Raw genomic sequence first — 27,485 nt, forward strand, 5'->3', positions numbered from 1 at the left:
GCAGAATTAGGCCGATACCCGCTAATTCTCAAAATCCAGAAAAGAGACGTTAAATTTAACAACCACCTAAAAGGAAGCGATTCCCAAACCTTCCATAACAAAGCCATCACCTACAGAGAGATGAACCTGGAGAAGAGTCCCCTAAGCAAGCTGGTCCTAGGGCTCTGTTCACAAACACAAACAGACCCCACAGAGCCCCAGGACAGCAACACAATTAGACCCAACTAAATCATGAGAAAACCAAAAGATAATTACATGACACATTGGAAAGAAATAACAAAAAAACAGAGCAAACTAGAATGCTATTTGTCCCTAAACAGAGAGTACACAGTGGCAGAATACCTGACCACTGTGACTGACCCAAACTTAAGGAAAGCTTTGTCTATGTACAGACTCAGTGAGCATAGCCTTGCTATTGAGAAAGGCCACTGTAGGCAGACCTGGCTCTCAAGAGAAGACAGGCTATGTGCACACTGCCCACAAAATGAGGTGGAAACTGAGCTGCACTTCCTAACCTCCTGCCAAATGTATGACCATATTAGAGACACATATTTCCCTCAGATTACACAGATTCACAAAGAATTTGAAATCAAATCCAATTTTGATAAACTCCCATATCTACTGGGTGAAATTCCACAGTGTGCCATCACAGCAGCAAGATGTGTGACCTGTTGCCACAAGAAAAGGTCAACCAGTGAAGAACAAACACCATTGTAAATACAACCCATATTTATGTTTATTTATTTTCCCTTTTGTACTTTAACTATTTGCACAACATTACAACACTGTATATAGACATAATATGACATTTGAAATGTCTGTATTATTTTGGAACTTCTGTGAGTGTAATGTTTACTGTTCATTTTTTATTGTTTATTTCACTTTTGTTTATCTGTTTCACTTGCCAATAAAGCCCCTTAAATTGAAAAATTTATTGCGATAGAGGGGGTAAGTAGAGAGAGAGGGGGGGGGGGGGTGGAGAGAGAAGGGGGTGGAGAGAGAGGGGGTTAGAGAGAGAGAGGGGGGTGGAGAGAGAGGGGGGTAGAGAGAGGGTGGGTGGAGAGAGAGGGGGTTGAGAGAGAGGGGGATAGAGAGAGGGGGGTAGAGAAAGAAGGGGGTAGAGAGAGAGGGGGATAGAGAGAGGGGGGTAGAGAAAGAAGGGGGTAGAGAGAGAGGGGGGTAGAGAAAGAAGGGGGTAGAGAGAGGGGGGTAGAGAGAGGGGGGTAGAGAGATAAGGGGGTTGAGAGAGAGGGGGGTAGAGAAAGAAGGGGGTAGAGAGAGAGGGGGATAGAGAGAGGGGGGTAGAGAGATAAGGGGGTTGAGAGAGAGGGGGATAGAGAGAGGGGGGTAGAGAAAGAAGGGGTAGAGAGAGAGGGGGTTAGAGAAAGAAGGGGGTAGAGAGAGGGGGATAGAGAGAGGGGGGTAGAGAAAGAAGGGGGTTAGAGAGAGGGGGGTAGAGAAAGAAGGGGGTAGAGAGAGAGGGGGATAGAGAGAGGGGGGTAGAGAGATAAGGGGGTTGAGAGAGAGGGGGATAGAGAGAGGGGGGTAGAGAGAGGGGGGTAGAGAGAGGGGGGGGTAGAGAGAGAGGGGGATAGAGAGAGGGGGGTAGAGAGATAAGGGGGTTGAGAGAGAGGGGGATAGAGAGAGGGGGGTAGAGAAAGAAGGGGGTTAGAGAGAGGGGGATAGAGAGAGGGGGGTAGAGAGAGAGGGGGTTAGAGAGAAGGGGGTTGAGAGAGAGGGGGATAGAGAGAGGGGGGTAGAGAGAGAGGGGGATAGAGAGAGGGGGGGTAGAGAGAGGGGGGGGTAGAGAGAGAGGGTGTTAGAGAGAGAGGGGGTTAGAGAGAGAAGGGGGTAGAGAGAGAGGGGGATAGAGAGAGAAGGGGGTAGAGAGAGAGTGGGATAGAGAGAGGGGGAGGAGAGGCAGTTGGAGAGAGAGAGCGAGAGAGAAAGTAGAGAGAGAGAGAAAGAGAGCGAGAGTGAGGACGAATGACAGAGGCCACGCGTTGCTGTATTGGCGACTCCGTGTGTGTGAGATGTCAGAACCCTAGAGCGGCAACCAGCAGCAAGAGCAGCCGTTGTGGATTGTGGTTTGTAGTTCTCTGCGGTGGTCTGTAGTGGTCTGTAGTGGTCTGTAGTGGTCTGTAGATGTCAGTAGTTGTCAGTAGTTATCTGTCCTGGTCTGTAGTTATCTATAGTATTCTGCAGTGGTCTGTAGATGTCAGTAGTTATCTGTCCTGGTCTGTAGTTATCTATAGTATTCTGCAGTGGTCTGTAGATGTCAGTAGTTATCTGTCCTGGTCTGTAGTTATCTATAGTATTCTGCAGTAGTCTGTAGATGTCAGTAGTTATCTGTCCTGGTCTGTAGTTATCTATAGTATTCTGCAGTAGTCTGTAGATGTCAGTAGTTATCTGTCCTGGTCTGTAGTTATCTATAGTATTCTGCAGTAGTCTGTAGATGTCAGTAGTTATCTGTCCTGGTCTGTAGTTATCTATAGTATTCTGCAGTGGTCTGTAGTGGTCTGTAGTAGTCTAGTGGTCTGTAGTGGTCTGTAGATGTCAGTAGTTATCTGTCCTGGTCTGTAGTTATCTATAGTATTCTGCAGTAGTCTGTAGATGTCAGTAGTTATCTGTCCTGGTCTGTAGTTATCTATAGTATTCTGCAGTAGTCTGTAGATATCAGTAGTTATCTGTCCTGGTCTGTAGTTATCTATAGTATTCTGCAGTAGTCTGAAGCGGTCAGAAGATGAACCAGCGCCGGTCAGTGTCGGAACAGAACCATGTGATCGAGCGGAGGGTCAGGAGTCGTGACAACCTGCTCATCAATACAGACTTTGGAGATGACAACTGTTCCAGTTACCATGGATACTACCCAGGGTGAGTGACATGGCTCTGATTCAGCCTAATATAATCAGTTATCCTTCTGACTTGCATTTTTAAGTTGTTTCAAATAGTGTCTGATAACGTAGGCCTAAACTAATCGTGCCAACGTGATTTCCTGAGTAATACGTAATAGATTTACTAAGCACCCTTTATGTTCAGAACACAAGGCAAGAAAAATAGACGAATGGAACACTTTCTGTAGGTCTGTATTACACTTTAGTGTAGTCTTTATGCTTTTAACCTGTCTGTATAGAGAAAGGTGTAGTATAGTAAGGTTTAATTTGATCTTGTACACATAAGTAATTAAGAGCTAAATTACAGGTTATAGACAAAAACAGGTTGATTTAGATAGGGGACAAGGTGTTGTAGCCCACTCTGATTATGGTTTCATATCATGACATGACACTTGACATGACAACAAACTGAGTTGGCAGAGATGAGGGGACTAACCCCTAAGATGAAGATAATAAAGGTTAGGACAAGTTGTATTCACGTACAGAACATTTGGAAAACAAACAGATGAATGGGACTAGCACCATTGTTTAGAATTCATGGGACTAGCGCCATTGTTTAGAATTCATGGGACTAGCGCCATTGTTTAGAATTCATGGGACTAGCACCATTGTTTAGAATTCATGGGACTAGCGCCATTGTTTACAATTCATGGGACTAGCACCATTGTTTACAATTCATGGGACTAGAACCACCATTGTTTAGAATTCATGGGACTAGAACCACCATTGTTTAGAATTCATGGGACTAGAACCACCATTGTTTAGAATTCATGGGACTAGCACCATTGTTTACAATTCATGGGACTAGCACCATTGTTTAGAATTCATGGGACTAGCGCCATTGTTTACAATTCATGGGACTAGCACCATTGTTTACAATTCATGGGACTAGCACCATTGTTTACAATTCATGGGACTAGCGCCATTGTTTACAATTCATGGGACTAGCACCATTGTTTACAATTCATGGGACTAGCACCATTGTTTACAATTCATGGGACTAGCACCATTGTTTAGAATTCATGGGACTAGCGCCATTGTTTAGAATTCATGGGACTAGCGCCATTGTTTAGAAATCATGGGACTAGCGCCATTGTTTAGAATTCATGGGACTAGCGCCATTGTTTAGAATTCATGGGACTAGCGCCATTGTTTAGAATTCATGGGACTAGCACCATTGTTTAGAATTCATGGGACTAGCACCATTGTTTAGAATTCATGGGACTAGCACCATTGTTTAGAATTCATGGGACTAGCACCATTGTTTAGAATTCATGGGACTAGCACCATTGTTTAGAATTCATGGGACTAGCACCATTGTTTACAATTCATGGGACTAGCACCATTGTTTACAATTCATGGGACTAGCACCATTGTTTCGAATTCATGGGACTAGTACCATTGTTTAGAATTCATGGGACTAGCACCATTGTTTACAATTCATGGGACTAGCACCATTGTTTACAATTCATGGGACTAGCACCATTGTTTACAATTCATGGGACTAGCACCATTGTTTAGAATTCTAATGAATTTATGCAGTTATGGATATTGGAATCCTCTTGTCCTAACCTGGGTATTTTCAACCTAAGTTATAGTAACAGCTGTTGAAGGTTATAGTAACAGCTGTTGAAGGTTACAGTAACAGCTGTTGAAGGTTACAGTAACAGCTGTTGAAGGTTACAGTAACAGCTGTTGAAGGTTACAGTAACAGCTGTTGAAGGTTACAGTAACAGCTGTTGAAGGTTACAGTAACAGCTGTTGAAGGTTACAGTAACAGCTGTTGAAGGTTACAGTAATAGCTGTTGAAGGTTACAGTAACAGCTGTTGAAGGTTATAGTAACAGCTGTTGAAGGTTACAGTAACAGCTGTTGAAGGTTACAGTAACAGCTGTTGAAGGTTATAGTAACAGCTGTTGAAGGTTACAGTAACAGCTGTTGAAGGTTACAGTAACAGCTGTTGAAGGTTACAGTAACAGCTGTTGAAGGTTACAGTAACAGCTGTTGAATGTTACAGTAACAGCTGTTGAAGGTTACAGTAACAGCTGTTGAAGGTTACAGTAACAGCTGTTGAAGGTTACAGTAACAGCTGTTGAAGGTTACAGTAACAGCTGTTGAAGGTTACAGTAACAGCTGTTGAAGGTTATAGTAACAGCTGTTGAAGGTTACAGTAACAGCTGTTGAAGGTTACAGTAACAGCTGTTGAAGGTTACAGTAACAGCTGTTGAAGGTTACAGTAACAGCTGTTGAAGGTTACAGTAACAGCTGTTGAAGGTTATAGTAACAGCTGTTGAAGGTTATAGTAACAGCTGTTGAAGGTTATAGTAACAGCTGTTGAAGGTTACAGTAACAGCTGTTGAAGGTTATAGTAACAGCTGTTGAAGGTTACAGTAACAGCTGTTGAAGGTTACAGTAACAGCTGTTGAAGGTTACAGTAACAGCTGTTGAAGGTTACAGTAACAGCTGTTGAAGGTTATAGTAACAGCTGTTGAAGATTATAGTAACAGCTGTTGAAGGTTACAGTAACAGCTGTTGAAGGTTACAGTAACAGCTGTTGAAGGTTATAGTAACAGCTGTTGAAGGTTACAGTAACAGCTGTTGAAGGTTATAGTAACAGCTGTTGAAGGTTACAGTAACAGCTGTTGAAGGTTACAGTAACAGCTGTTGAAGGTTATAGTAACAGCTGTTGAAGGTTATAGTAACAGCTGTTGAAGGTTACAGTAACAGCTGTTGAAGGTTACAGTAACAGCTGTTGAAGGTTATAGTAACAGCTGTTGAAGGTTACAGTCAGTCAATCAATCAATCAATCAAATGTATTTATAAAGCCCTTTTTACACCAGTCAATGTCACAAACGGCTATACAGAAAGACAGCCTAAAACCCCAAACAGCCAGCAATGCAGATGTAGAAGCACGGTGGCTAGGAAAAACTCCCTACAAGGCAGGAACCTAGGAAGAAACCTAGAGAGGAACCAGGCTCTGAGTGGTGGCCAGTCCTCTTCTGGCTGTGCCGGGTGGAGATTATAACAGAACATGGCCAAGATGTTCAAATGTTCATAAATGACCAGCATGGTCAAATAGTTATTTTTTATTTATTTTTATTTTTTATTTAACCTTTATTTAACCAGATAGGCAAATTGAGAACACGTTCTCATTTACAATTGCGACCTGGCCAAGATAAAGCAAAGCAGTTCGACACATACAACAACACATAGTTACACATGGAGTAAAACAAACATATAGTCAATGATACAGTGAAAAAAAAAAAAAGTCTATATACAATGTGAGCAAGTGAGGTGAGATAAGGGAGGTGAAGGCAAACAAATATATGTATAAATAAATAAAAATATAAAAAGGCCATGGTGGCGAAGTAAATACAACACAGCAAGTAAAATAAAAACTAAAAATACTGGAATGGTTGGTATGCAGTGGAAGAAAGCGCAAAGTAGAGACAGAAATAATGGGGTGCAAAGGAGCAAAATAAATAAATAAATACAGTAGGTAAAGAGGTAGTTGTTTGGGCTAAATTATAGATGGGCTATGTACAGGTGCAGTAATCTATGAGCTGCTCTGACAGCTGGTGCTTAAAGCTAGTGAGGGAGATAAGTGTTTCCAGTTTCAGAGATTTTTGTAGTTCGTTCCAGTCATTGGCAGCAGAGAACTGGAAGGAGAGGCGGCCAAAGGAAGAATTGGTTTTGGGGGTGACCAGAGAGATAAACCTGCTGGAGCGCGTGCTACAGGTAGGTGTTGCTATGGTGACCAGCGAGCTGAGATAAGGGGGGACTTTACCTAGCAGGGTCTTGTAGATGACCTGGAACCAGTGGGTTTGGCGACGAGTATGAAGCGAGGGCCAGCCAACGAGAGTGTACAGGTCGCAGTGGTGGGTAGTATATGGGGCTTTGGTGACAAAACGGATGGCACTGTGATAGACTGCATCCAATTTATTGAGTAGGGTTTTGGAGGCTATTTTGTAAATGACATCACCGAAGTCGAGGATTGGTAGGATGGTCAGTTTTACAAGGGTATGTTTGGCAGCATGAGTGAAGGATGCTTTGTTGCGGAATAGGAAGCCAATTCTAGATTTAACTTTGGATTGGAGATGTTTGATGTGAGTCTGGAAGGAGAGTTTACAGTCTAACCAGACACCTAGGTATTTGTAGTTGTCCACATATTCTAAGTCAGAGCCGTCCAGAGTAGTGATGTTGGACAGGCGGGCAGGTGCAGGCAGCGATCGGTTGAAGAGCATGCATTTAGTTTTACTTGTATTTAAGAGCAATTGGAGGCCACGGAAGGAGAGTTGTATGGCATTGAAGCTCGCCTGGAGGGTTGTTAACACAGTGTCAAAAGAAGGGCCAGAAGTATACAGAATAGTGTCGTCTGCGTAGAGGTGGATCAGAGAATCACCAGCAGCAAGAGCGACATCATTGATGTATACAGAGAAGAGAGTCGGTCCAAGAATTGAACCCTGTGGCACCCCCATGGAGACTGCCAGAGGCCCGGACAACAGACCCTCCGATTTGACACACTGAACTCGATCAGAGAAGTAGTTGGTGAACCAGGCGAGGCAATCATTAGAGAAACCAAGGCTGTCGAGTCTGCCGATGAGGATGTGGTGATTGACAGAGTCAAAAGCCTTGGCCAGGTCAATGAATACGGCTGCACAGTATTGTTTCCTATCGATGGCGGTTAAGATATCGTTTATGACCTTGAGCGTGGCTGAGGTGCACCCATGACCAGCTCTGAAACCAGATTGCATAGCGGAGAAGGTATGGAGGGATTCGAAATGGTCGGTAATCTGTTTGTTGACTTAGCCTTCGAAGACCTTAGAAAGGCAGGGTAGGATAGATATAGGTCTGTAGCTGTTAGGGTCAAGAGTGTCCCCCCCTTTGAAGAGGGGGATAACCGCAGCTGCTTTCCAATCTTTGGGAATCTCAGACGACACGAAAGAGAGGTTGAAAAGGCTAGTAATAGGGGTGGCAACAATTTCAGCAGATAGTTTTAGAAAGAAAGGGTCCAGATTATCTAGCCCGGCTGATTTGTAAGGGTCCAGATTTTGCAGCTCTTTTAGAACATCAGCTGACTGTATTTGGGAGAAAGAGAAATGGGGAAGGCTTGGGCGAGTAGCAGAGGGGAGGGCAGTGCTGTTGTCCGGGGTAGGGGTAGCCAGGTGGAAAGCATGGCCAGCCGTAGAAAAATGCTTATTGAAATTCTCAATTATAGTGGATTTGTCGGTGGTGACAGTGTTTCCTATCTTCAGAGCAGTTGGAAGCTGGGAGGAGGTGTTCTTATTCTCCATGGACTTTACAGTGTCCCAGAACTTTTTTGAATTTGTGTTGCAGGAAGCAAATTTCTGCTTGAAAAAGCTAGCCTTGGCTTTTCTAACTGCCTGTGTATACTGGTTTCTAGCTTCCCTGAAAAGTTGCATATCACGGGGGCTGTTCGATGCTAATGCAGAACGCCATAGGATGTTTTTCTGTTGGTTAAGGGCAGTCAGGTCAGGAGAGAACCAAGGGCTATATCTGTTCCTGGTTCTAAATTTCTTGAATGGGGCATGCTTATTCAAGATGGTGAGGAAGGCATTTAAAAAAAATGTCCAGGCATCCTCTACTGACGGGATGAGATCAATATCCTTCCAGGATACCTCGGCCAGGTCGATTAGAAAGGTCTGCTCGCTGAAGTGTTTCAGGGAGCGTTTGACAGTGATGAGTGGAGGTCGTTTGACCGCTGACCCATTACGGATGCAGGCAATGAGGCAGTGATCGCTGAGATCTTGGTTGAAAACAGCAGAGGTGTATTTGGAGGGCAAGTTTGTTAGGATGATATCTATGAGGGTACCCGTGTTTACGGAATTGGGGTGGTACCTGGTAGGTTCATTGATAATTTGTGTGAGATTGAGGGCATCAAGCTTAGATTGTAGGGTGGCTGGGGTGTTAAGCATGTTAAAATTTAGGTCGCCTAGCAGCACGAGCTCTGAAGATAGATGGGGGGCAATCAGTTCACATATAGTGTCCAGAGCACAGCTGGGGGCAGAGGGTGGTCTATAGCAGGCGGCAACGGTGAGAGACTTGTTTTTAGAGAGGTGGATTTTTAAAAGTAGAAGTTCAAATTGTTTGGGAACAGACCTGGATAGTAAAACAGAACTCTGCAGGCAATCTTTGCAATAGATTGCAACACCGCCCCCTTTGGCCGTTCTATCTTGTCTGAAAATCTTGTAGTTGGGGATGAAAATGTCAGAATTTTTGGTGGTCTTTCTAAGCCAGGATTCAGACACGGCTAAAACATCCGGGTTGGCAGAGTGTGCTAAAGCAGTGAACAAAACAAACTTAGGGAGGAGGCTTCTAATGTTAACATGCATGAAGCCAAGGCTATTACGGTTACAGAAGTCATCAAAAGAGAGCGCCTGGGGAATAGGAGTGGAGCTAGGTACTGCAGGGCCTGGATTCACCTCTACATCACCAGAGGAACAGAGGAGGAGTAGGATAAGGGTACGGCTAAAAGCTATGAGAATTGGTCGTCTAGAACTTCTAGAGCAGAGAGTAAAAGGAAGTTTCTGGGGGCGATAAAATAGCTTAAAGGAATAATGTACAGACAAAGGTATGGTAGGATGTGAATACAGTGGAGGTAAACCTAGGTATTGAGTGATGATGAGAGAGATATTGTCTCTAGAAACATCATTGAAACCAGGTGATGTCATCGCATATGTGGGTGGTGGAACTGTGAGGTTGGATATGGTATAGTGAGCAGGGCTAGAGGCTCTACAGTGAAATAAGCCAATAAACACTAACCAGAACAGCAATGGACAAGGCATATTTACATTAAGGAGAGGCATGCTTAATCGAGTGATCAATAAGGGTCCAGTGAGTAGAGGTTGGTTGGGGTCGTGGCGATCCAGACAGCTGGCCGGGTAGATGGCTATCGGTAGCAAGATAGCATAGTATGGAAGTCTATTTGTAGATACCTCGTGCGCTTCCGTCGGTAGGTTAGTGGGGTTCCGTGTGGTAGAGGGGATCAATCCAAATTGGCAAAATAGATATAGTGACCCAAGAAAAAAAAAATAAAAATAAATAATAATAATAGTTGTCCGATATACTTATTCAGATAGCAGCCGATAAGACAGCTAACGGTTAGCGGGCCCCAGATGAGCGTTCAGGTAACGTCGGAACGGAGGTGCCAGTTGGATAACTCCCTCGGGCAGATAACGTCGGCAGTCAGTCGTGAAGGCCCGGTGGGGCTCCGTATCTGCAGCGACAACAAAACAAAAAAAACGGGTCCGGATAGGTGACTGTAGCCCAGGAATGGCTGATGGAACTCCTCAGCTGGCTAGCTCCGGAATGATTTGAGTTATAATAATCACAGTGGTTGTAGAGGGTGCAACAGGTCAGCACCTCAGGAGTAAATGTTCTGTTCCTAGGCCGTCATTGTAAATAAGAATTTGTTCTTCACTGACTTGCCTAGTTAAATAAAGTGTAGATAAAAATAAATAAACGATAAATAAAATGTCAATTGGCTTTTCATAGCCGAGCATTCAGAGTTCGAGACAGCAGGTGCGGTAGAGGGAGAGAATCAATAACAGCAGGTAGCACGTCCGGTGAACATGTCAGGGTTCCATAGCCGCAGGCAGAACAGTTGAAACTGGAGCAACAGCACGACCAGGTGTACTGGGGACAGAGAGGAGTCTTCAGGCCAGGTAGTCCTGAGGCATGGTCCCAGGGCTCAGGTCCACCTGGAGGGGAGAGAGAGAGAATTAGAGGGAGCATTCTTAAATTCACACAGGACACCAGATTAGACAGGAGCCCCCCGACACAAACTATTGCAGTATAAATACTGGAAGCTGAGACAGGAGGGGTCGGGAGACACTGTGGCCATGTCCGACGGTATCCCCGGACAGGGCCAACCAGGCAGGATATAACCCCACCCACTTTGCCAAAGCACAGCCCCCACAACCACTAGAGGGATATCTTCAACCACCAACTTACAACCCGGAGACAAGGCAGAGTATAGCCCACGAAGATCTCTCTCACGGCACGAACACGAAGGGGGCGGAAGATCACGTCAGTGACTCAACCCACTCAAGTGACGCACCAGTAAGCCAGTGACTCAGCCCCTGTAACAGGGTCAGAGGCAGAGAATCCCAGTAGAGAGAGGGGAACCGGCCAGGCAGAGACAGCAAGGGTGGCTCGTTGCTCCAGTGCCTTTCCGTTCACCTTCACACCCCTGGGCCAGACTACACTCAATCATATGACCTACTGAAGAGATGACTCTACAATAAAGGCAGAGACCAAGTCTGCGTGTCTCACATGGATAGGCAGACCACCTTAGAAATTCTAGGGACAATAAAGAGGCCTGTGCCTTGTGACCGTAGCGTACGTGTAGGTATGTACGGCAGGACCAAATCGGAAAGATAGGTAGGAGCAAGCCCATGTAAAGCTTTGTAGGTTAGCAGTAGAACCTTGAAATCAGCCCTTGCCTTAACAGGAAGCCAGTGTAGGGAGGCTAGCACTGGAATAATATGATCACATTTTTGGTTCTAGTCAAGATTCTAGCAGCCGTATTTAGCACTAACTGAAGTTTATTTTGTGCTTTATCCGGGTAGCCGGAAAGTAGAGAATTGCAGTAGTCTAATCTAGAAGTGACAAAAGCATGGATAAACTTTTCTGCCTCATTTTTGGACAGAAAGTTCCAGATTTTTTGCAATGTTACGTAGATGGAAAAAAGCTGTCCTTGAAAGTCTTGATATGTTCGTCAAAAGAGAGATCAGGGTCCAGAGTAACGCCGAGGTCCTTCACAGTTTTATTTGAAACAACTTTACAACCATCAAGATTAATTGTCAGATCCAACAGAAGATATCTTTGTTTCTTGGGACCTAGAACAAGCATCTCTGTTTTGTCCGAGTTTAAAAGTAAAATATTTGCCGTATTTTTTCAAATACATTGTTTGTCTTCAAGAATGCAGTGAGTTTCTGCGCAACAGCTTTTTCAAAATGTTTTGAGAGGAATGGGAGATTCGATATAGGCCGGTAGTTTTTTATATTTTCTGGGTCAAGGTTTGGCTTTTTCAAAAGAGGCTTTATTACTGCCACTTTTAGTGAGTTTGGTACACATCCGGTGGATAGAGAGCTTTTTATTATGTTCAACATAGGAGGGCCAAGCACAGGAAGCAGCTCTTTCAGTAGTTTAGTTGGAATAGGGTCTAGTATGCAGCTTGAAGGTTTAGAGGCCATGATTATTTTCATCAATGTGTCAAGAGATACAGGATAAAAAAACTTGAGTGTCTCTCTTGATCCTAGGTCCTGGCAGTGTTGTGCAGACTCAGGACAACTGAGCTTTGGAGAAATACGCAGATTTAATGAGGAGTCCATAATTTGCTTTCTAATGATAATGTTCTTTTCGTCAAAGAAGTTTATGAATTTCACTGCTGAAGTGAAAGCCATCTTTCTCTCTTACAAAATGCTGCTTTTTAGTTAACTTTGCTACAGGATCAAAAATACATTTATGATTGTTCTTATTCGCCTCAATTAAGTTGGAAAAATAGGATGATCGAGCAGCAGTGAGGGCTCTTCGATAAACCACGGTACTGTCTTTCCAAGCTAATCGGAAGACTTCCAGTTTGGTGTAGCGTAATTTCTTATGACAAATGTTTTTTTGTTTTTAGGGGTGCGACTGCATCTAGGATATTACGCAAGGTTAAATGTAGTTCCTCAGTTAGGTGGTTAACTGATTGTTGTACTCTGACATCCTTTGGTAGGTGGAGGGAGTCTGGAAGGGCATCTAGGAATCTTTGAGTTGTCCGAGAATTCATAGCATGGCTTTTGATGATCCTTGGTTGGGGTCTGAGCAGATTATTTGTTGCGATTGCAAACGTAATAAAATGGTGGTCCGATAGTCCAGGATTATGAGGAAAAACATTAAGATCTACAACATTTATTCCATGGGACAAAACTAGGTCCAGAGTATGACTGTGGCAGTGAGTAGGTCCGGAGACATGTTGGACAAAACCCACTGAGTCGATGATGGCTCCGAAAGCCTTTTGGAGTGGGTCTGTGGACTTTTCCATGTGAATATTAAAGTCACCAAAAATGTGAAAATTATCTGCCATGACAACAAGGTCCGATAGGAATTCAGTGAACTCAGTGAGTAACGCTGTATACGGCCCAGGAGGCTTGTAAACAGTAGCTATAAAAAGTTACTGAGTAGGCTGCATAGATTTCATGACTAGAAGCTCAAAAGACAAAAACAGTCTTTTTTTTTGTAAATTGAAATTTGCTATCGTAAATGTTAGCAACAACTCCGCCTTTGCGGGATGCGCGGGGGATATGGTCACTAGTGTAACCAGGAGGTGAGGCCTCATTTAACACAGTAAATTCATCAGGCTTAAGCCATGTTTCAGTCAGGCCAATCACATCAAGATTATGATCAGTGATTAGTTCATTGACTATAACTGCCTTGGAGGTGAGGGATCCAACATTAAGTAGCCCTATTTTGAGATGTGAGGTATCACAATCTCTTTCAATCATGGCAGGAATGGAGGAGGTCTTTATCCTAGTGAGATTGCTAAGGCGAACACCGCCATGTTTAGTTTTGCCCAACCTAGGTCGAGGCACAGACACAGTCTCAATGGGGATAGCTGAGCTGACTACACTGACTGTGCCAGTGGCAGACTCCACTAAGCTGGCAGGCTGGCTAACAGCTGCTTGGCCTGCATCCTATCTCATTGTGGAGCTAGAGGAGTTAGAGCCCTGTCTATATTTATAGATAAGATGAGAACACCTCTCATAACAGTTATAGTAACAGCTGTTGAAGGTTACAGTAGCAGCTGTTGAAGGTTACAGTAGCAGCTGTTGAAGGTTACAGTAACAGCTGTTGAAGGTTACAGTAACAGCTGTTGAAGGTTACAGTAACATCTGTTGAAGGTTACAGTAACAGCTGTTGAAGGTTACAGTAACAGCTGTTGAAGGTTACAGTAACACATGTTGAAGGTTACAGTAACAGCTGTTGAAGGTTATAGTAACAGCTGTTGAAGGTTACAGTAACAGCTGTTGAAGGTTACAGTAACAGCTGTTGAAGGTTACAGTAACAGCTGTTGAAGGTTACAGTAACAGCTGTTGAAGGTTACAGTAACACATGTTGAAGGTTACAGTAACAGCTGTTGTAGGTTATAGTAACAGCTGTTGAAGGTTACAGTAACAGCTGTTGAAGGTTACAGTAACAGCTGTTGAAGGTTACAGTAACAGCTGTTGAAGGTTACAGTAACAGCTGTTGAAGGTTACAGTAACAGCTGTTGAAGGTTACAGTAACAGCTGTTAAAGGTTACAGTAACAGCTGTTGAAGGTTACAGTAACAGCTGTTGAAGGTTACAGTAACATCTGTTGAAGGTTACAGTAACAGCTGTTGAAGGTTACAGTAACAGTTGTTAAAGGTTACAGTAACAGCTGTTGAAGGTTACAGTAACAGCTGTTGAAGGTTACAGTAACAGCTGTTGGAGGTTACAGTAACAGCTGTTGGAGGTTACAGTAACAGCTGTTGGAGGTTACAGTAACAGCTGTTGAAGGTTACAGTAACAGCTGTTGAAGGTTACAGTAACAGCTGTTGAAGGTTACAGTAACAGCTGTTGAAGGTTACAGTAACAGCTGTTGAAGGTTACAGTAACAGCTGTTGAAGGTTACAGTAACAGCTGTTGAAGGTTATAGTAACAGCTGTTGAAGGTTATAGTAACAGCTGTTCAAGGTTACAGTAACAGCTGTTGAAGGTTACAGTAACAGCTGTTGAAGGTTACAGTAACAGCTGTTGAAGGTTACAGTAACAGCTGTTGAAGGTTACAGTAACCGCTGTTGAAGGTTATAGTAACAGCTGTTGAAGGTTACAGTAACAGCTGTTGAAGGTTACAGTAACCGCTGTTGAAGGTTACAGTAACAGCTGTTGAAGGTTACAGTAACAGCTGTTGAAGGTTACAGTAACAGCTGTTGAAGGTTACAGTAACAGCTGTTGAAGGTTACAGTAACAGCTGTTGAAGGTTATAGTAACAGCTGTTGAAGGTTACAGTAACAGCTGTTGAAGGTTACAGTAACAGCTGTTGAAGGTTACAGTAACAGCTGTTGAAGGTTACAGTAACAGCTGTTGAAGGTTACAGTAACAGCTGTTGAAGGTTACAGTAACAGCTGTTGAAGGTTACAGTAACAGCTGTTGAAGGTTACAGTAACAGCTGTTGAAGGTTACAGTAACAGCTGTTGAAGGTTACAGTAACAGCTGTTGAAGGTTACAGTAACAGCTGTTGAAGGTTACAGTAACAGCTGTTGAAGGTTACAGTAACAGCTGTTGAAGGTTACAGTAACAGCTCAGTACTTTTCCTTATACCGGCAAAGACTCATTGTAGATGTTTATGTTTATCTTTTGGGTTTTAGATCAGCTTTAATCTTGCAGGTAGTTTGTGGCTTCTATCAATTTAAATGTCTGCATCATTTCCAATCCCCCATACAGAGCTCCAGACTTCCTCTGTGGCGATGGGAGAACCTTCCAGAAGGAAAACCATCTCTGCAGCACTCCACCAATCAGGCTTTTATGGTAGGGTGGCCAAACGGAAGCCAGTCCTCAGTAAAAAGCACATGACAGTCCGCTTGGCGTTTGCCAAAAGGCACCTAAAGGACTCTCAGACCATGAGCAACAAGATTCTCTGGTCTGAAGATTGAACTCTTCGGCCTGAATACCAAGTGTCACATCTGGAGGAAACCTGGCACCATCCCTACAGTGAAGCATGGTGGTGGCAGCATCATGCTGTGGGGATGTTTATCAGCGGGAGTGACTGGGAGACTTTTCAGGATCGAGAGAAAGATGAACGGAGCAAAGTACAGAGAGATCCTTGATGAAAACCTGCTCAGGACCTCAGACTGGGGAGAAGGTTCACCATCCAACAGGACAACAACCCTAAGAACACAGCCAAGACAACGCAGTTGTGTCTTCTCTGAATGTCCTTGAGTGGCCCAGCCAGAAGGCAGACTTGAACCTGATCGAACATCTCTGGAGAGACTTGAAAATAGCTATGTAGCGATGCTCCCCATCCAATCTGACAGAGCTAGACAGGATCTGCAGAGAGAATGGGAGAAACTCCCCAAATACAGGTGTGCCACGCTTGTAACGTCATACCCAAGAAGACTTGAGGCTGTAATCGCTGCCAAAGGTGCTTCAACAAAGTACTGAGTAAAGGGTCTGAATTCTTATGTAAATGTAATATTTAAAAAATATATATACATTTACAAAACCTGTTTATGCTTTGTCATTATGGGATATTGTGTGTAGATTGAGGGGAAAAACAAAACAATTTAATCCATTTTAGAATAAGGCTGTAAGGTAACAAAATGTGGAATGTCAAGGGGTTCTTATTATCTACTAAGCCATTACAATTATAACTGGCTATACTTATTTCACCACTTACCATAATGAGATACACGTTCTGATTCTACATACCATAATGAGATACAAGTTCTGATTCTACATACCATAATGAGATACAAGTTCTGATTCTACATACCATAATGAGATACAAGTTCTGATTCTACATACCATAATGAGATACAAGTTCTGATTCTACATACCATAATGAGATACACGCTTTTATTATACTTAACATAATATATGTTTGTAAACTTACCATTAAGAAGTACCATGATAATTGAGTGTCCATTTGTGCCTCGTTTCAGGAAACTAGGCACACGTTGAGAGTCGTTTTTTGGGCAGAAATGCATTCTTGAAAATGTGAACTTTCATAAGCCTTAATAACAAACTTGTATGCCATCTGTAAATACTAATACAATTGTAAAATTATGAGCCTAGTTGGTTTAGTCACAGAAAAAGTAAGCAACCTTCCCGCTAAACCATGATTGGCTGAGATAATGAGTGGGTTGGACATGCCGAGAGATGAGTTCGGATTGGTCTGCCATGTAACATGCTTCTGTCTATAACATGAGCTGGTCAGTATGTGTAGGTAATCCTTTCTACCATGGCTTTTTTGAAAGATATCACGTAGTAAAACTGCATAATTGTTGATCTCCACTTTCTGGAGGACCGAGTTTTGAAATCAGTGGAATTAGAGTATGATAGTTAAGGAGATGGAGAAACTTCTGGCGTTTGATTGCAAACATGCCGACGGAATCGAAAAGAGAACACACAGAAGGCTGTTGTATAAAACACCTGTCTCCGGATTACATCTTCAAACTAAGGTTAACCACAGCATCCGTGACAGAGAGGGAGAAGCGTCCATCCATGTACATGGGTAAGATAGTCTAGCTAGCTACCAGTTTCAGATATTATACATTTCTAATTTTGTCAAAGTCATTTTCATTTCAAGTTAGTGTACTGGTAGCTAGCTAGCTGACGTTATGTGTATGAGATCTATGTAGTTATATTATTTGTATCTCAGAGCCATTTAAATTGATAGTTATAGCCTAATGTTAGCTAGCTAACATTGAACCTGGTTGGTTAGCTACCTGTAGCTTCATGCAGGCTAGTAACCATGAGTTGGGATTATGGTTCATTGTTTAGCTAGCTAGGTACATGTCAAAACAAAACATTCCACTATGCAAGTAACCATTTCAGTGCAACGTTCATGATGTCACTGCGACAAGTGTCGATAGGCATAGCTGGTGAATTCGCTCTGGCTATCTACTCCGATTTCAGAGCATTTTCGTCTAAGTGTGTCAGAATGCATAATAACTGACGCATTTACGAACGCTCAACACCCGTTGAATATGGCCGGTGCCAGTAAACATTGGCAAAAAAGCGTACAAAGCGTACATCAACAAAAGATGGCGCCGACCGAGATGGCCGCCTCGCTTCGCGTTCCTTGGAAAATATGCAGTATTTTGTTTTTTTATGTGTTATTTCTTACATCGGTACCCCAGGTAATCTTAGGTTTCATTACATACAGTCGGGAGGAACTACTGAATATACGATTAACGTCAACTCACCATCGTTATAACCAGGAATATGACTTTCCCGAAACGGATCCAGTGTTTTGCCTTCCACCCAATACAATGGATCTGATCCCAGCCGGGGACCCTATGCGACGCCGTAAAAGGGGCAAACGTAGCGGTCTCTTGGTCAGGCTTCGGAGACGGGCACATCGCGCTCCACTCCCTAGCATACTACTCGCCAATGTCCAGTCTCTTGACAATAAGGTTGATGAAATCCGAGCACGGGTAACATTCCAGAGAGACATCAGGGATTGCAACGTGCTCTGCTTCACGGAAACATGGCTAACTCAAGAGACGCTAACGGAGTCGGTGCAGCCAGCTGGTTTCTTCACGCATCGCGCCGACAGAAACATACATCTTTCTGGTAAGAAGAGGGGCGGGGGGGTATGCCTTATGATTAACGAGACGTGGTGTGATCATCATAACAACACACAGGAACTCAAGTCATTCTGTTCACCTGATCTAGAACTCCTCACAATCAAATGTCGACCGCATTATCTACCAAGGGAATTCTCTTCGATCATAATCACAGCCGTATATATTCCCCCCCAAGCAGACACATCGATGGCCCTGAACGAACTTTATCTGACTCTTTGTAAACTGGAAACCACACACCCTGAGGCTGCATTCATCGTAGCTGGGGATTTTAACAAGGCTAATCTAAAAACAAAACTCCCTAAATTCTATCAGCATATCGATTGTGCTGCCAGGGCTGGTAAAACCCTGGATCATTGTTATACTAACTTCCGCGACGCATATAAGGCCCTCCCCCGCCCTCCTTTCGGAAAAGCTGACCACGACTCCATTTTGTTGATTCCAGCCTACAAACAGAAACTAAAACAACAAGCTCCCGCGCTCAGGTCTGTTCAACGCTGGTCCGACCAATCTGATTCCACGCTTCAAGACTGCTTCGATCACGCGGATTGGAATATGTTCCGCATTGCGTCCAACAACAACATGGACGAATATGCTGATTCGGTGAGCGAGTTCATTAGGAAGTGCATTGACGATGTCGTACCCACAGCAACGATTAAAACATTCCCAAACCAGAAACCGTGGATTGACGGCAGCATTCGCGTGAAACTGAAAGCGCGAACCACTGCTTTTAACCAGGGCAAGGTGACCGGAAACATGACCGAATACAAACAGTGTAGCTATTCTCTCCGCAAGGCAATCAAACAGGCTAAGTCCCAGTACAGAGACAAAATAGAGTCGCAATTCAACAGCTCAGACACAAGAGGTATGTGGCAGGGTCTACAGTCTATCACGGATTACAAAAAGAAAACCAGCCCCGTCGCGGACCAGGATGTCTTGCTCCCAGACAGGCTAAATAACTTTTTTGCCCGCTTTGAGGACAATACAGTGCCACTGACACGGCCCGCTACCAAAACCTGCGGGCTCTCCTTCACTGCAGCCGAGGTGAGTAAAACATTTAAACGTGTTAACCCTCGCAAGGCTGCAGGCCCAGACGGCATTCCCAGCCGCATCCTCAGAGCATGCGCAGACCAGCTGGCTGGTGTGTTTACGGACATATTCAATCAATCCTTATCCCAGTCTGCTGTTCCCACATGCTTCAAGAGGGCCACCATTGTTCCTGTTCCCAAGAAAGCTAAGGTAACTGAGCTAAACGACTACCGCCCCGTAGCACTCACTTCCGTCATCATGAAGTGCTTTGAGAGACTAGTCAAGGACCACATCACCTCCACCCTACCGGACACCCTAGACCCACTCCAATTTGCTTACCGACCCAATAGGTCCACAGACGACGCAATCGCAACCACACTGCCCTAACCCATCTGGACAAGAGGAATACCTATGTGAGAATGCTGTTCATCGATTACAGCTCAGCATTTAACACCATAGTACCCTCCAAACTCGTCATCAAGCTCGAGACCCTGGGTCTCGACCCCGCCCTGTGCAACTGGGTCCTGGACTTCCTGACGGGCCGCCCCCAGGTGGTGAGGGTAGGTAACAACATCTCCACCCCGCTGATCCTCAACACTGGGGCCCCACAAGGGTGCGTTCTGAGCCCTCTCCTGTACTCCCTGTTCACCCACGACTGCGTGGCCATGCACGCCTCCAACTCAATCATCAAGTTTGCGGATGACACTACAGTGGTAGGCTTGATTACCAACAACGACGAGACGGCCTACAGGGAGGAGGTGAGGGCCCTCGGAGTGTGGTGTCAGGAAAATAACCTCACACTCAACGTCAACAAAACAAAGGAGATGATTGTGGACTTCAGGAAACAGCAGAGGGAGCACCCCCCTATCCACATCGACGGGTCAGTAGTGGAGAAGGTGGAAAGTTTTAAGTTCCTCGGTGTACACATCACGGACAAACTGAATTGGTCCACCCACACAGACAGCGTTGTGAAGAAGGCGCAGCAGCGCCTCTTCAACCTCAGGAGGCTGAAGAAATTCAGCTTGTCACCAAAAGCACTCACAAACTTCTACAGATGCACAATCGGGAGCATCCTGTCGGGCTGTATCACCGCCTGGTACGGCAACTGCTCCGCCCACAACCGTAAGGCTCTCCAGAGGGTAGTGAGGTCTGCAGAACGCATCACCGGGGGCAAACTACCTGCCCTCCAGGACACCTACACCACCCGATGTCACAGGAAGGCCATAAAGATCATCAAGGACAACAACCACCCAAGCCACTGCCTGTTCACCCCGCTATCATCCGGAAGGCGAGGTCAGTACAGGTGCATCAAAGCAGAGACCGAGAGACTGAAAAACAGCTTCTATCTCAAGGCCATCAGACTGTTAAACAGCCACCACTAACATTTAGCGGCCGCTGCCAACATACTGACTCAACTCCAGCCACTTTAAAAATGGGAATTGATGGAAATTATGTAAAAATGTACCACTAGCCACTTTAAACAATGCCACTTAATATAATGTTTACATACCCTACATTACCCATCTCATATGTATATGTATATACTGTACTCTATATCATCTACTGCATCTTGCCATCTTTATGTAATACATGTACCACTAGCCACTTTAAACTATGCCACTTTATGTTTACATACCCTACAGTACTCATCTCATATGTATATACCGTACTCTATACCATCTACTGCATCTTGCCTATGCCGTTCTGTACCATCACTCATTCATATATCTTTATGTACATATTCTTTATCCCTTTACACTTGTGTGTATAAGGTAGTAGTTGTGGAATTGTTAGGTTAGATTACTTGTTGTTATTACTGCATTGTCGGAACTAGAAGCACAAGCATTTCGCTACACTCGCATTAACATCTGCTAACCATGTGTATGTGACTAATAAAATTTGATTTGATTTGATTTGATTTGTAATTCAATTGTTGCCAGCAGCACAGTTGCAGTCACCAACGCTCTGGATAACATAAAACAGCCTAACCAGCTCTACTAAGGCGAGTAAAATGATCAGAGTGAGATGTTCTCGCATTTGTGTCTGGAAGTAGCTAGCAATCTAGTCAACGTTAGCCAGTTAGCTTGGGTGCTTGACTGCAGTTGTGAGGTCAGAACGCTCATCAACCCTACTCCTCGGCCAGTTAGCTTGGGTGCTTGACTGCCGTTGTGAGGTCAGAACGCTCATCAACCCTACTCCTCGGCCAGTTAGCTTGGGTGCTTGACTGCCGTTGTTAGGTCAGAACGCTCATCAACCCTACTCCTCGGCCAGTTAGCTTGGGTGCTTGACTGCCGTTGTTAGGTCAGAACGCTCATCAACCCTACTCCTCGGCCAGTTAGCTTGGGTGCTTGACTGCCGTTGTGAGGTCAGAACGCTCATCAACCCTACTCCTCGGCCAGTTAGCTTGGGTGCTTGACTGCCGTTGTTAGGTCAGAACGCTCATCAACCCTACTCCTCGGCCAGTTAGCTTGGGTGCTTGACTGCCGTTGTTAGGTCAGAACGCTCATCAACCCTACTCCTCGGCCAGTTAGCTTGGGTGCTTGACTGCCGTTGTTAGGTCAGAACGCTCATCAACCCTACTCCTCGGCCAGTTAGCTTGGGTGCTTGACTGCCGTTGTTAGGTCAGAACGCTCATCAACCCTACTCCTCGGCCAGTTAGCTTGGGTGCTTGACTGCCGTTGTTAGGTCAGAACGCTCATCAACCCTACTCCTCGGCCAGTTAGCTTGGGTGCTTGACTGCCGTTGTGAGGTCAGAACGCTCATCAACCCTACTCCTTGGCCAGAGCGTCCAATGTGCGCTCTGAATGCTCCGAGAGCGAAACGCTCTGAATTTACAAATGGACAATCTGACAACGCTCTGAGTTTATGAACGTACAGAGCGCACTCTGAGCACACTCTGCCACTCCAGATTAAATTGTATGAATACACCAGTAGTATAAACCAGCCTTTAGTCTTGAAATCTTTGGTTATTTTAGTACTTGGTCTCACATGTGAATCCTTAAAGAGATGGCTTTAGAGGTTGTGAAAAATGCTGAATGGGTGTAAACAAAGAAGAGCTTTCCAGTAGGCGTACCTAAACATTCAAGGCCATTTTCTCAAAAGTGAAGTTACAAGTTTATCAACTTTCAAAGCAGAATTACTTTCCCATTGTTCCTCAACTGTAGTTGTGTGATATACAATTTTTTTCTCTGAGTCTCTACTTTTTTCCAATGTAAAAAACTAAATTTCAATTGTTGCTACATAAGCCCGAATCGAGCTGGTTGCCCTGTTAATTAAGCTGTAGCTGCAACTAAGTAAAACTCTATTTGTAGTCCAAAATTCCACCCGCTAAAACCTCCCCTCATCCCAAGTTGGGTTGTCCTCACAGTGACTGGCTGACCATCCCTGTACACATGGATCCTATGGCCTTTAAGAGAGAGGGGCCCATCCTTTAAAAGAGCACATGGATCCTAGGGCCTTTAAGAGATAGGGGCCCATCCTTTAAAAGAGCACATGGATCCTAGGGCCTTTAAGAGATAGGGGCCCATCCTTTAAATGAGCACATGGATCCTAGGGCCTTTAAGAGATAGGGGCCCATCCTTTAAAAGAGCACATGGATCCTAGGGCCTTTAAGAGAGAGGGGCCCATCCTTTAAAAGAGCTCATGGATCCTAGGGCCTTTAAGAGAGAGGGGCCCATCCTTTAAAAGAGCACATGGATCCTAGGGCCTTTAAGAGAGAGGGGCCCATCCTTTAAAAGAGCACATGGATCCTAGGGCCTTTAAGAGATAGGGGCCCATCCTTTAAAAGAGCACCTGGATCCTAGGGCCTTTAAGAGAGAGGGGCCCATCCTTTAAAAGAGCACATGGATCCTAGGGCCTTTAAGAGAGAGGGGCCCCTCCTTTAAAATGAGCACATGGATCCACCTACAGTACAGGACCAGATCCATAGCCAACATCCTTTCTAACACATTCGCCTCGGTTCTACTGCATCTGTTATGTAAAGAAAAATATATTGATTAAAAAATCTTGCATATCTTAATTTACTCCCACAATTGACGAATAATATGCGTAATAATATAAGCACTTCTATGAAGGATTGTTGTCTATAACAAGGGCTGGCAGTAGGAATTCGACATTTTTGTCAACAGATGTAGGATGCATATACTCACTCACCCTACCCCTCCCAAACAAACACCTCTATCCCAGCCATAGATCCACCCATGTTTGTTTGTGTTTGTTTATATTGTGTGTGTGTTTGTCATATCAAATTATATTTGTCACATGCGCCGAATACAACAGGTTGTAGACCTTACAGTGAAATGCTTAATTACAAGCCCTTAACCAACAATGCAGTTCAAGAAATAGAGTTGAGAAAATATTTACTAAATAAATTAAAGTAAAAAATAAAATAAAAAGTTACACTAAAATAACAATAACGAGGCTATATACAGGGGGTCCCGGCACTCAGTCAATGTGCGGGGGTACAGTTTAGTTGAGGTAATTTGTACATGTAGGTAGGGGTTTCAGGTTGTATTTTGTATATGTGTGTGTGTATGTTGACTTGTGTATATTTGTGTTTCCATTGTCAGTCGTAGCAGTGCAGAGCGACAGCTCCTGGCACGTCAGGCGGTTGCTAAGCGACGACAGGCCATGCGAGGCCCCGCCTACATGTTCTCGGATCCGCCCATCAGCCTCTCGGATGCAGAACAGCGCTTCCTGGAGGCGGCAGAGTATGGCAATATCCCAGAGGTCAGTTACCATGACAACATTACAGCCCTGTCAAATAAAATCCACGTTTACTTGCTGAATCTACTCAACAATGCAGTTCAAGAATAAGGATCAACAATAAGGAACTGTTACCATGACAATGTTACACCCCTGTCAGTTAACATATGAGTCTAAGCCCTGTCAAAGCTGGGGGGGGGGGGGGTACTACTAAGCTATATGGAATGGTTTTAAGAAGGTCATACTAAGGATCACTTTGATTAATCATTTTAAGACTCCTTTGAGTATCCCAAAAGAATTGCCTTACGGCTATTAGCCCATACAAACGCATTGAATAACAGATTCACCACATGGAACAACAGATACAGTAGTCCCCCCAAGAAATCTAAAGGAAGTTTGTTATGAAGTGTCTGTCCTATATCTGAGAGATAAGAAAGATCAGGAATTCTTTAATATTTTTTTTATATGTATTTAACCCTTTATTTTTGGCACTAAACAGCCTCCATATATACTTCCATTCATTTTTTCAACTGGCAACGGGGGACATTCAGATGAGTCTTGTGAGGCCTGTGGGCATTCTAGAGCAAAACACTGACAACAGTCAAAAGTTTGGACACATCTACTCATTCAAGTTTTTTTTTTTTTTTTTTTTTACTATTTTCTACATTGTAGAATAATAGTGAAGACATCAACTATGAAATAACACCTATGGAATCATGTAGTAACCAAAAAAGTAGCCACTCTTTGCCTTGATTACAGCTTTGCACACTCTTGGTATTCTCTCAACCAGCTTCGTGAGGTAGTCACCTGGAATGCATTTCAATTAACAGGTGTGCCTTGTTAAAAGTTAATTTGTGGAATTTCTTTCCTTCTTAACGTGTTTGAGCCAATCAGTTGTGTTGTGACAAGGTAGGGGAGGTATACAGAAGACAGCCCTATTTGGTAAAAGACCAAGTCCATATTATGGCAAGAACAGCTAAAATAAGCAAAGAGAAATGACAGGCCATCATTACTTTAAGACATGAAGGTCAGTCAATATGGAACATTTCACGAACTTTGAAAGTTTCTTCAAGTGCAGTCGCACAAACCATCGAGTGCTATGATGCAAACGCCACAGGAAAGGAAGACCCAGAGTTACCTCTGCTGCAGAGGATAAGTTCACAGCCTCAGAAATTTCAGCCCAAATAAATGCTTCACAGAGTTCAAGTAACAGACACATCTAAACATCAACTGTTCAGAGGAGACTGCGGAAATCAGGCCTTCATGGTCAAATTGCTGCAAAGAAACCACTACTATGTCACGCCCTGACCTTAGAGATCCTTTTTATGTCTCTATTTTGGTTTGGTCAGGGCGTGAGTTAGGGTGGGTATTCTATGTTCTATGTTGTGTATTTCTTTGTGTTTGGCCGGGTGTGGTTCTCAATCAGAAGCAGCTGTCTATCGTTGTCTCTGATTGAGAACCATACTTAGGTAGCCCTTTTTCCACCTGTCTTTGTGGGAAGTTGACTTTGTTTAGAGCACTTAGCCTTTGAGCTTCACAGTTTGTTTATTGTTTTTAAATGTACACTCACCACGCTGCACCTTGGTCCTCTCCTTTTAACGGCCGTGACATACTAAAGGACACCAATAAGAAGAAGATATTTGCTTGGTCCAAGAAACTCTGATGAGTCCAAATTTGAGATTTTTGGTTCCAACCGCAGTGTCTTTTCCCACCGTGAAGCATGGAGGAGGAGGTGTGATGTTGTGGGGGCGCTTTGTTGGTGACGCTGTCAGTGATATAATTAGAATTTAAGGCACACTTAACCAGCATGGCTACCACAGCATTCTGCAGCGATACGCCATCCCATCTGGTTTGGACTTAACGGGACTATCATTTGTGAAGGAAAAACAGCCAATAAGTGCTCAGCATATGTGGGAACTCCTTCAAAACGGTTGGAAAAGCATTCCAGGTGAAGCTGGTTGAGAGAATGCCAAGAGGTATTCAAAAAGAAATAAGAGGTATTCAAACCCTTTACTCAGTACTTTGTTGATGCACCTTTGACAGTGATAAAAGCCTTGAGTCTTCTTGGGTGTGGCGCTACAAGCTTGGCACACCTGTATTTGGGGAGTTTCTCCAATTCCTCTCTGCAGATCCTCTCAAGCTCTGTCAGGTTGGATGGGGAGCGTCCCTGCACAGCTATTTTCAAGTCTCTCCGGAGATGTTCGATCGGGTTCAAGCCCAATCTCTGGCTGGGCCACTCAAGGACATTCGGAGACTTGTCCCAAAGCAACTCCTGTGTAGGTTTGGCTGTGTGCTTAGGGTCGTTGTCCTGTTGGAAGGTGAACCTTCGCTGAAACATGTCTGAGAGCACCAGCTGTTCCGGAAGACTGTGTGATCACACTCTACGACAGTCGATGTGAGTAAGACCTTTAAACAGGTCAACATTCACAAGGCCGCAGGGCCAGACGGATTACCAGGACGTGTTACTGCGAGCACACGTTGACAAACTGGCAAGTGTCTTCACTGACATTTTCAATCTCTCTCTGTCTGAGTCTGTAATGCCAACATGTTTTAAAACCTCTTCACTAGGGTAGGGGGCACTATTTTCACGTCCGGATGAAAAGCGTGCCCAAAGTAAACTGCCTTCTACTCAGGCCCAGAAGCTAGGATATGCATATAATTTGTCGATTTGGATAGAAAACACTAAAGTTTCTAAAACGGTTAAAATTATGTCTGAGTATAACAGAACTTATTTTACAGGCGAAACGCCGAGGACAAACCATCCAGGAATTTTTTTGTTGTTGAGGTGACTGTGTTTTCCATTGGTTTTCTATGGGAATCTAGATTTCTGAGGCATCTGGTTGCAGTTCCTATGGCTTCCACTAGATGTCAACAGTCTTTAGAAATTGGTTGATGTTTTTCTTTTGAGTAATGAAGAAGTATCCCTTTCCTTTCTGGGTGTCGAGTCTAGTGTACTGTTTAGTTTGGGGCGTGCGACCTGGTTTTAAAACACTTTCATATCATGAAAGTCAGTCAGTTATTGAACACAGTTTATTCCGTCTTAAATTGTATCGATTATTTACGTTTTAAAATACCTAAAGTTGGATTAGGAAAGTTGTCTGAAATGTTTGGACCAAGTTTACAGGTAACCTTTTAGATAATTTGTAGTCATGTTGGGCGAGTTGGAACCGGTGTTTTTCTGAAACAAACGCACCAAATAAATGGACATTTTTGGGGATATAACGATGGAGTTTATCGAACAAAAGGACCATTTGTGATGTTTATGGGACATTTTGGAGTGCCAACAGAAGAAGATCTTCAAAGGTAAGGCATGAATCGTTATTTCTGAGTTTTGTGTCGCGCCTGGCAGGTTGAAATATGATTGTCATGTGTCTGTATGGTGGGGTGCTGTCCTCAGATAATAGCATGGTTTGCTTTCGCCGTAAAGCCTTTTTGAAATCTGACATGGTGGCTGGATTAACAAGAAGTTAAGCTGTATTTTGGTGTATTGCACTTGTGATTTTATGAAAGTTCAATATTTCTAA

The 27,485-nt window shown here is 43.9% G+C and overlaps 1 protein-coding gene across 1 annotated transcript in view; it reads left to right on the top strand.

Moving 5' to 3' along the window:
• Positions 1 to 1,997: 1,997 nt before the first annotated feature.
• LOC139537980 (short transient receptor potential channel 6-like) overlaps positions 1,998 to 27,485 on the top strand; it is a 76,525-nt gene continuing 51,037 nt past the window's right edge. The window contains exons 1-2 of the mRNA XM_071339911.1: positions 1,998 to 2,874; positions 23,826 to 23,985. Coding sequence (XP_071196012.1) covers positions 2,744 to 2,874; positions 23,826 to 23,985 — 291 coding nt within the window. The 5' untranslated portion in view covers positions 1,998 to 2,743. The remainder of the gene's footprint in view (positions 2,875 to 23,825; positions 23,986 to 27,485) is intronic.

This window comes from Salvelinus alpinus, chromosome 13 (genome assembly GCF_045679555.1).
Source record: "Salvelinus alpinus chromosome 13, SLU_Salpinus.1, whole genome shotgun sequence".
In the NCBI taxonomy this organism is placed as follows: domain Eukaryota; kingdom Metazoa; phylum Chordata; class Actinopteri; order Salmoniformes; family Salmonidae; genus Salvelinus; species Salvelinus alpinus.